Genomic DNA, 11,283 nt, shown 5'->3' with positions numbered 1-11,283 from the left:
TTTTCCTGTGTGCTGTGTACATGAGTGCATGCGCACGCACGCACACACACACGCACACACACACGCACACACTTTTTTAAGGTGCTCTTTCTCTGCACGAGATATTTTCAGTACAAATGAAACCTGAAATAGTCACTGATTTGTTTAGAGATTTGGTTTATTTTCAAATTTCAAATGACAAAGTTGCAGAAAGATGTGGCTCTCTTTTTACTATCTAATTGTAATCTTTGTGCTGTAATGTCTTTGTGAAACTAAGTTTTGATTCTCATCTGATTTCAGCAGGTCTGATATTATTTTTGCACTAGTTGTGTTAAAAGGAAACCTGTCAAAAGATACTTAGCACACTAAGTTTTTCCACCACATTTACACAGAAATCTGTATTAGTTTTCTACGTGTAAAGCTGCACACTCAAGCAGAGACAGAAACTCACAGAAACGTATCCACCTTTTTTACAGCTTAAAGCCATCCTGCTTTACCCAACCCGTTTAACCAAAACATTTTTAATGTAATGGAATAAAAATGTGTGAGAACATTTAACAGTGTGGTGTTTATCGGTAATAAAAGAATCTAATGGCACTTTTAAAAAGGTGACTAATTTCCATCTCTCTGCTGGAAAAGCAAAATAAAGTGAAACTTTTGGTATATCACCGAAATATATTTAATTATTGAGTGACTCATAGAAGAGGTGCTTTACCCTCGATCAGATTTCTAAAACACATACACCCACACTCGAAGTTGTGAACTACTTTTTTGTTTTTTTTTACATGGGTTTCTTGCACTGTTGTCATGTTACTGTCTTTAAACTTTCCAGAATAGCTAAGTCACTCTAAGAGAAGTTAAGAGTGTATGTGTGAAAAGGGGCTTCTGTGGTTTTACTGTAATCTGGGGGCTTTGGTTTCTACTGTTTACACCGCAAGACCACTAGAGTCTCACAAACACACACACAGACACACACGGACAAACACACACACACACACACACACACACACACACACACACACACACAGTGAAGAAAGAGGGAGAGGCTGCTGACGATGGCCTCATATGGTCTACTTCTTGTTACTTCTTGTTACATCAGTAGGGATGTTTCCACTTAGAAACTATGAACATGGCTTGCATCTTGCGTTTTAATTAAATTAATTATATGAATGAATGAATTTATTTATCTTCTATACTGCATAACCTGTACAGAAAAACTTACAGTAGGTCTGAAGCCTGTCTCAGAAGACTTTAAGCATGAGGCGGGATACAACCTGGACAGGGTGCACATAAACATACATGCACACACACACACACACACCCACACACACACACCCACACACACACACTCACACACACACACACACACACACACACACACACACACACACACACACACACAATTGACCAAATCTGCAGGATTTTGGACTGTGGAAGGAAACCTGCCAAGCACACGTCATGCAAACTCCACACACACAGACCCGAGGCAGGAAACGAAACCTCGACCCTGGAGGTGAGAGCCTACAGTACTAACCACTCTATCACCATGCCACTTTGCTTAGATATTTTTAGGATTGAAATTGACACAAACAGATCTGTATACAAGGCCAGACCTATAAACCCTTGGTAACCTTAACAAAGTGGATTTTATGTTAACTAAAATTAATTTTCTATTATACACATTTGACCATATACTGTAGCACCCAGGAGTGGAAAGGACTTATTCATTATTGTTCATTATTACCCAAATGGAGATATGTTTTCTTTTAAAGGACAGGGGCAGCTCAATGGGTTAAGTGTTGAACTACTGATTGGAAGGTCCCAGGTTTAAACTTCAGCACCAACAAGTTGCCAGTGTTGGGCTCTTGAACAAGCCCCTTAATCCTTATCTGCTAAGATGCGAAATGAAATAAGTCGATTTAGCTAAAGGCATCTGCCAAATGCCATGAATTTAAATGTAGTCTGGTTCCTCTTGTATTCCTTCTCATTACTTCTCAAGGAGTTTATCCATGCCACCTGGCTAACCTAAATTACTGTGTATGTTATTAAGTCTTGTAAATATTTCTGTACAACTCTAAATATTCATTCTGTCAAAAATATTCAGTTTAATATCTAACATCAATAATTTACAGAGACACAGTGTACAAAAATCATTAGGTGGATAAAACATAAAGAAATAAACTCATAAACAAATAAATGTACACAAACAATAATACATAAAATAATAGTATTAAATAATAATATTATTTAATTTGTTAATAGTAAATAATAAATAACTTAATTCTTTAATGGCTACATAATTGAGAAATTATGGTCTGAATTGTATATTATAAAATCTTAATAACACGAATAAGTTTTTAAAATCACGAATATCCCATGAGTGAGTGAATGAAGGAATTCACTTCCGTTTTGGGCTTGACTCCGGAAGTGAAATTCTGGCAGTTGCTATAGTAACGGCGGTTTGTATACGTTTCCGCTTTAACAATGACCGAGTCGGAGCAGATTGCCAACACTTTTCTCATCAGACCCAATTATCAAAAAAGGTAAAGAACTCTCACGTCTACTGTTATTTAATGCAAAATGTATTTATTCCGAAAATTATTCGGCTCTTAAGAGAATAAGACAGAATTGTAACTGAATATATTTCAAGCTCGCTATAAATGTATAGGAATGTTTCCGAAACTAAAACGTGTTCTCTCGGAAGGTGTTCTCGCAGAATATCGCGATATTTCCACAGTGGCGACTTAAATTAATTCTTTGAATAACTAATTTGAGCAAAGTGGCTGAACCGGGGTACATATTGCTAAAGGCAGTAAGTGAGTTATAGGTGTGTATGTATGTATGTATGTATGTGTGCGTTTAAACACACCACTAATTTTTATAGTTAGTTATCAGACCAGATCACTAAAATTACACTATTCTAGTGTGTTTCTGTCACTTCACCCAGCATTCAGTACTGTTAATATGGTGTGTCTGTGTGTGTGTGTGTGTGTGTGTGTGTATTTGTGTGTTGCAGGTTCAAGGTGTCGGTGGTGAGGGAGTGTATTAGAGAGATCCTGAGAGAGAACTTATCAGGAGTTGAGTATGATCCTGTGGCAGCACCGTTACTAACACGAACACTGGCTGAAGCCATTAAACACCGTGTTAAAGGTCAGCGCTCTAACACTAACACCATGACTATCTCCTATTCTAACTCCATCACTAGTTTACAGGACTAAATTCTAAATATAATTTATATAGTTTACTTTGACAACTTTCCACTTTGTACATAAATAATACAACAATATAATATTTTTAACTCATGTCGATATTTTTTTCTTTTCATTTAAGCTGGCAAGACACGCAAATTTAATTACACTGAAGTTGCTCACATTTTATGTGCGTCTGTCTGTGTGCTTATGTGTGCTCATGTGTATACAGCTCTGGAGTTGGACAGATACAAACTGGTGGTGCAGGTGGTGATCGGAGAACAGAGGGGGCAGGGTGTGAAGTAAGAAAACCCACACACACATACACATATTACTTTGAAGGTACATTAGGTAGGATTTTGTTAAATTAGTTCTGTCAGGGTAAAACGATTTTTTCATTTTTTATTTTGCAATATCCCATTTCCAAACACACTTATATGGAGAATGTGCATGTTTCAAGTGCACAAGTGTATGTTTGGGGTGACCCAGCTTTTGATTCGCTTGTTTTGGTCCTGCATGGATAAGAGGCACAGACACACAGTCCCCTCTATATCAACTGCATATATTCTGGTACAAAATTTTTGCAAGATGATGACCCCCCTTTTTCTCTTCAAAATACACACGAACGGCACTATGTTGTCCACCTACGCAGTTCCTGGCTAAGTAAAAGTCACTAATCAGGTTTAAATAACCAAATATTTTAAAGCATTTAGCTGGATAAATATTGCAATAATCAATAGGTTTCCGCTTAAGCAATCCTTTTAACCCTAACTGATGTATTAAGTAGCTTCTCATTTCTTAAACAACTATATCGGAAGACATCCCAATGGCATGACAAATATATTATTGTGTTATTGTATAAGGCTTAAATAAAAATTTGAGAGCATAAAGATCAGATTTTGGAGCAAAGGAAAATGGCCATGTGATCTCCTGAGTCCAGACTCAGCATATGACTTGAATGCACTCAATTACCCGGTTATCACATTTATAGAGCCTTTCTTCCTTGATGACACAGGCATAATACAGGACAGCAATGGCAAGATTCATTAGGCTCAAATTGTTAGTGGTCCTGGGAGTGGTTGAGGAATCATTTTCACACATATATTGGCCACCAAAGAGTCCTGTCCTTAACCCAAGTGAAAGGCTTTGGGTTGTGCTGGAGAAGAATTTTGACTCTTCTGTCCTCAATTCCAGACCTCAACTAAATATTAATAAACTCTGGGTGAAAATAAATGTTGTGACCTTGCATAAGTTTGTCAAAACTGACAAGTCCTGTTGTAATCAATGCAATCACTTCAATTAAATTTGTATGAATTGCTTAAGCCAAAGACAAGACAAGATCAGGGCAGGAATAATTTGATATTTTTAAGAAAGGCTGGAATGGACAATCAGCTTGAAATGGACGGGTAGTAAGGGTGAATGAGACCTACAAATGGCGGGAATGCAACCTACTGAAAATCTCTTCTGAAATTGTGGGTTCATGGTGCATATGTACATGAATGGTTTCATATAGGAATGGTGGCCTCTCGTTTTATGCATGATAAGTTGAAGTTACTTATATAGAGATTATGTTTACATACGTGTTCAGGAGTATCCTTGCTAATGTTTCATTCCCAACACCAATAATAAATTAATCCAGATTAGAAAAGCACTTCCAGTCTTTATTTTGGATTTGCTGTCATCCTTGTTACTAGTTTTATGAAACTGAAGTGTTTTTATTCCTTATTACCAGGAGAGATACCTGGCTGCGCTCCAAGCAGGTTTAGCCACGCAATAAATTGACTTGTTTTGAGGTTCTCGCTTAAACAATGATTTGAGGTTCTCGCTTAAGCGAGGTTCTCGCTTAAACAATGATTTTTAGCATGCTCTATCATTGTCCATGTTATTTGGAGAATTTTTAATGACGTGTTGTACCTTTTAATAGCTGTAGTTCAGTCTCATAAGGTGCTGTAGTGCCCTCTGGTGGCTGCAGCGTCAAGTACAGTACATCTCTGTTTAGCCAAATACAGCCATTGCCAAATGTTTTGAGAATGACACAAATATTGTTCTTTTACAAAGTCTGCTGCTTTAGTGTTTTTAGATATTTTTTTCAGATGTTACTATTGTATACTTAAGTATATTTACAAGCATTTCATAAGGCTTAAATTCTTTTATTGACAATTACATTAAGTTTATGCAGAGTTAATATTCTCTGTGTTCACCTATTTTTTAAGACCTGATTTGCCTTGGCATGCTGTCAATCAACTGACTGATGGCAGCCCAGTCTTGCCTAACCAGTGCTTGGGGTTTGTGAGAATTTGCTGATTTTTGTTTGTCCTCTCACCTCTTGAGAATCAATGGGATTAAGGTCTGGGGAGTTTTTGTCCATGGACCTAAAATTTCAATGTTTTGTTCCCAGGGCTACTTAGTTATAAATTTTGCCTTATGACAACTATAGTGCTCCACTATGCTGGAAAAGTCATGGTTCATCACTATACTGTTCTTGGATGGTTGGCTGAAGTTGCTCTCAGAGCATGTTTTTGTATCATTCATGGCTGTGTTCTTAGGTACAATGGTCTCAGGATGCTTTATTGTTGGCATGACACAGGACTGAGTGTAGTGTTTACCGTTTCTTCTCTGGACAAGCTTTTTTTTTTTTTTTTTTTTTTAACAATTTAAAAGGGCATTCATCAAAGAAAATTACTTTACCCCAATCCTCAGCAGTCCAAGCCCTGTCCCTTTTGCAGTCTCTCCTTGATGATTCTTTCCTGCAAAGAAGTGGCTTCTTTTTTGCCCTTCTTGAAATGTATGAGGGTGATTATTAGTCCTGTGTCATCCGAAGTGCATAATAGAAGTGTAACATGCAAACTGCTGAGAGGAACTAAATAAAGTGCCATATGAATAAGAAGGATGCAGGGAGGAGGTGTGTGAAACAGTGTAAGTGAGTACAGTACACAGATGGACAGGCAGTATGTCACTGAAGAAACCATTAGGTCCATAGACTACAGTTACACTCTGGATTACTTATGTAATACATATAGGATTAGAGGTTTTAGAGGTTTTTACTTTAATGCATGCTGAGCTGGGGCCAAATTTATAAAGATGATCCATAATTATTTAATTCTTCTAATTTTTTTAATAATATAAACTTTTGTTCATTTTGTATGTTTTTTGTATATATTAATAGAAAATGTGTGTGTGTGTGTGTGTGTGCACTCAGGATGATGTCTCGCTGTTTCTGGGATTCAGACACTGATGGCTGTGCTAAAGACATTTTTATTAATGTAAGACACTCACACAAACACACACACTTACATATGCTTTGTTGTGTTTTTTCCTCACATGTGTAACTGTGTATTTGTGTGTGTGTGTGTGTGTGTGTGTGTGTGTGTGTTCTACAGGACAGTATAGCGTGTGTGGCTGCTGTATTTGGAGTGTATCATTATTAAAACAGAATGTCTTTTTTTATGAGAAATAAAAACTGAATTATTGTTTTTTGATATTTATTTAGTTTTTATCAGTAAGTATTAGAATTAATCATTTAAAATGTGGATGCCTCAGGAGTAAAGCACATGAAAAGTTGCATGCACTTCAACACAGTTTATAAATGGTATGAAAGTGCAATGTGTTCCCAGGAGCTTTTAAACACTAAAACAGTGACCTTTATTTCCTGTTATTTTGTTGTGCTTACCTTCACACTTTTACTTGATTGACGACATGAACAGTTTCATAAACATCTCTCAGGCTACAGAAAGCAGACAAGCAAGACAACATCCTGACGATGCATGAGTGAAAGTAACAAGACATTTACTCCAACACATCAGAGTGAGAATACAATATAACTGGGTTACAAGGGAACAACAAGATATTTACTGAAGTAATATTTGTATATATTACGCCGATCAGCCATAACATAACTGATAATTATAATAAATAATACCCTATATGAACATTTCCAGTCATACCAAGACTTTCCTGACCTCAACCCCATCCAGAACCTTTGGGGTGAAGTGGAACGGGAATTGCAAGCCAGGCCTTCTCGTCCAGCATCAGTGACTGCCCTCATTAATGCTTTACAGAATGAATTCCTGCAGAAACACTGCAAAATATTGTAGACAGTCTTCCAAAAACAGCGGAAGCTCCATTTTGAAGTCTATGTATTTGGATACAATGCCATTGCAGGTTTTGCCAAATTCTTATGTCCATATGGTGTATTTCCTCACACTTTTAAAACTAATTTCAATACTTTTTTGATTCTGTAATGCTGCTTTGCAATAATTGGCATGGGTTAAAATCTATCTATAAATAATAGATGAATTGAATTGAATAAGATTAACGCCAATGCCAGGTGAACTAAACAATATTGATCACCAGCTATTTATTTTTGAGAATCAATATTAGGTGGTAATAATGTTGTGGCTGATCAATGTATATAACATTCATTCATTCATTTTCTATACCATTTATCGTGCACGGAGGCCTTGAGCCTATCCTGACAGACTTTTTTCATGACATTCATAAAACTCATAATCTCCATCAGTGGTGGTGTTGCCATTAGCAACATCGCTCAGTACACTACGCACAGTGGCTCGTGTCATGCTCAGGGAGAACTTCCTGTGGGCAGAGGCTCGTTTATGAACAGACATCACATCCTTGAACATCTCACGGAAGCGGGTGGACATGAGGTTGTAGAGCACAGGGTTGACAGCTGAGCTGAGATAGAAGAACACGGCTGAAAAGATGTGGACATACTCGAACACCTGAAACATTTTCACACTGGAGAACTCATCCATGAAACTCCACATGAGGCGGTCTGTATAAAACGGCGCCCAACAGATCCCAAACATCACCACCAACACAACTGTAAGACAAACATTTATATTCTACACAATGCTAAACATGAGGCCGTACTGTTCCATTACTTATTAGCTATGTAGTGCTTCTTCAGCCAAATACATGTAAATAAAAAACACTCTGGGAGAGTGAAAGAATATAGCTGAATGACAGACACTACAGAAGAGTGAGAGGCAGCAAGAGTGTGTAACGCACTAAAGAGGATTGAGTGTAAGAAGCATCACAGGAGTGTGTAACACATTACAGAAAAGTGAGATAGACTTCACTGCAGTGTAGAGCGAAAGACGCTGTGGGTGTATAAAACAATACGGGAGAGTGAAACACACTGCAAAGGTCTGAAACACTTCACAGAAGAATGGATCACAGGAAATGTTTTACTCACACAGCATCTTAGTGACCTGTTGTCTTTGGGTTCGTGGTTGACAAATAGTTTTCTTGTGGCCATAGTTCTCATACTCTGTTTTAGCCTGCAGCATCTTCTCCTTTTTCAGCTGGATGGCGATGAGCAGGTACAGTGTGCTGATGGTCATCATGGGCAGGATAAAAAAAATGAGTGTGCTGAGCTGCGTGATCAGGTTATATATCCACTGGGGTTTTACCAGCGTACATATAGCTGAGCTTAGCTCAGGCCCCTCTCCGTGCCCATGCGGTTTTGGCAGTGGTTCGCTGGAGTCCCAAAGCTTTAGAAATGGCTTTATAACTTTTACCAGACTGATAGAAAATTAAAATAAAATATTCAATATCTTAAATAAATTATATTCATATATCATATATTTAAATGTAAGGAAATTTGTCATTTGAAATTTGTAATATTTGTATTGCTTTATACAAAACTGTTTTTTACTGAAATACGTTTAGACAACATTCTAATGGATTTGATTTATAATTAATCAAAAGATTTTGCACAAACTCAAATGCACATCGTCATTAAAACAAAACATGGGCATACCAAGTATATCAATGAAGGTTTAGATTGGTAAATCTCCATGTATATGGACAAAAAACAAAAAAAATGTTGTAAAAACACCATAGAATTATTCAGAACTAAATTCTTTGTGATCCAGAGCGATAAATGAGTTACAGCATCAGAGAATAAGAGTGTGCATATTGTGCTATCGGAACAGAAATGTTTCATGATTATTAATTTGTTAAATACAACATGAACTCTGTACTCTGGTTTAAAAAAATATTTTATTCATGCTTTATGTAATTTAATCTGAAGTTCTAAGTCTGACAGGAGCTTTGTTTAGCTTTACCATAACAACAAGGATTGTGTGATCCTGAAACAGCATTAATTAAACATATTTTATCACATTGTCTGATGAGGTTAAATGATGTCAATCTCAATAAAGTATTTTAACAGAAAAAAACAGCAAAGAGAATTCATGACCTCACTTCAAATTTTTTATCTAAAAGGTGTATCTAAAATAATCTATGACTTTTTGCTGAATGTGATTTAATCAGTAATAATTAGCATGATATAAATAATCAGATATAATGTAGACCTATTAGCTCATATTAAAAAACACTGTATCTCTTGTGTCAATCTTTTAGTAAAGGAGTGTAACAGAGTGTGTAAAAAAAATTCTGATTTAAAAAATTGTCTGCTAAATCACACATGTACGTAGATAAACACCAACCAGTCTTAATAACGTGATAGGCTCCAGGCACCCGTGACCCTGTACAGGATATACAGTATAGAAGAGAATAAATGAATGAATGATGTAATGTTTTGGGTGGATGGTACAAACCTAATTACCTAACTTAAAAAAGAAATCTGATTATTTGCAGATTCACCTCCAGCTATATCACAGTCTGGTATGGGACCTGCACTGAGTTGGACCAGAAAGCGCTTTAGAGGGTGGTGAAAACTGCCCAACGCTGCCCAAGAGCTTTACTTCCAAAGACTGAGGACAGTTATAGGAAACAGTGTCTCAGCAGAGCACACAATATCACAAAGGACCTACTCATAGGCTCTTTGCCCTTCTGCCTTCTGGGAGGCGCTACAGGAGCCTCCGGACAAAGACAAGCAGGTTCAAGAACAGCTTGTTCCCCACAGCTGTTTCCTTACTGAACTCTGCCTCCACTCTAGCACATTCACACTGACTGGATACGTTACCTTGCAATACCCAAATTGCTGCCCTCACTACTTACCATAAACTCTCAATAACAAGTTGCACACATGTACTGTATATAATCTTCTCTACTACAATATCATAAGCATGGTATACAATATGTTTCTTCATCTATAACTATTGGACTCACTGTACATAACCCTTTCTGTATATATACATATGCATATAGTTTTATCATGCCATATAACTTTCTTCATTGCACTCAAACATTGCAGTGTTTATTACCCTTTCTGTATATAACGTTCTGTGTACGGTATACATATGCAAACTACACTACCGTTCACGTGATTTTTATTTCTTTCTACATTGTAAAGGAATGCTGAAGGCATCCAAAAAGTGCATTAATCTCCTTTGAACAGTTAATGGTGAGTTGTGTCTGCTACTTATGCTCTGTAAAGACTTCATAACACCTCTAATCTGAGGTGCTGTAAATTGGTAATTTTTCAGGCTGATAACTCTAAATGAACTTCTTGTCTGCAGCAGAGGTAGGTTTTGGTCTCGTCCTCCTGGGATGGCCTTCATGAGAGCCAGTTTCATTATGGTGCTTGACGGATTTTGCAAATGCACTTGACAATACTGTTCTTGCAAGAACTATTACAGAAAGGCTGACCTCTGTGTCTTAAAATAACGCCTAACTGTTATTTTTCTTGTTACGTAATTACCTAATTCCATATGTGTTATTTTATAGTTTTGAAATCCCCAGTATTGTTGTAGAATGTAGAAAATAAATCACTAAACCAAAACAAAGAAATTTGCAAGTGACCCCAAATTTTTGAATGGTAATGTATTTATATTTGTTATAGTATACAATATCTTTTTCACTGTAAGCAACAAAATCATTGGACTCTGTACATTACTCTTCCTCTGTATACTGTTTATCATAGTATACTCTATCGGTTACCTTCCTACTACACTTATTAATCATTTGCTCATTTGCCATATATTACCTCCCTTACTGTATAATGTTTACATATAGTCTTTACCATGGTATACAATACCTTCCTTACTGCACCACCTACTGTGTAATCATTTGGTCATTTGTACCCATGGTAATTTATCTACCCCATTTATAATATTTATATATGCAAATTATTCTGCACTGTAAAAATGCACTTCTGGTTGGATGCTAACTGTATTTCGTTGCCCCG

The 11,283-nt window shown here is 36.8% G+C and overlaps 2 protein-coding genes across 2 annotated transcripts; one reads left to right on the top strand and one right to left on the bottom strand.

Moving 5' to 3' along the window:
* Window positions 1–2,440: 2,440 nt before the first annotated feature.
* Window positions 2,441–6,646, top strand: dynlt2b (dynein light chain Tctex-type 2B). Its single transcript, XM_053513796.1, has 5 exons — window positions 2,441–2,522; window positions 2,996–3,129; window positions 3,400–3,469; window positions 6,367–6,430; window positions 6,548–6,646. The coding sequence occupies exons 1-5, from the start codon at window positions 2,464–2,466 to the stop codon at window positions 6,593–6,595; spliced, it is 375 nt and encodes a 124-aa protein (XP_053369771.1). The 5' UTR covers window positions 2,441–2,463; the 3' UTR covers window positions 6,596–6,646.
* A 987-nt stretch (window positions 6,647–7,633) lies between these two features.
* LOC128543245 (neuromedin-U receptor 1-like) lies at window positions 7,634–10,157 on the bottom strand. Its single transcript, XM_053513609.1, has 3 exons — window positions 10,120–10,157; window positions 8,383–8,666; window positions 7,634–8,007 (listed from the first exon to the last, which is right to left on the bottom strand). Exons 1-3 carry the CDS (start codon window positions 10,155–10,157, stop codon window positions 7,634–7,636), a joined length of 696 nt encoding a protein of 231 aa, XP_053369584.1.
* Between the last annotated feature and the right edge of the window lie 1,126 nt (window positions 10,158–11,283).

The sequence above is a fragment of the Clarias gariepinus genome, chromosome 15, assembly GCF_024256425.1.
Source record: "Clarias gariepinus isolate MV-2021 ecotype Netherlands chromosome 15, CGAR_prim_01v2, whole genome shotgun sequence".
Classification (NCBI taxonomy): domain Eukaryota; kingdom Metazoa; phylum Chordata; class Actinopteri; order Siluriformes; family Clariidae; genus Clarias; species Clarias gariepinus.
The sequence above is the reverse complement of the archived record's forward strand: the minus strand, read 5'-3'. Positions and strand labels throughout refer to the sequence as shown.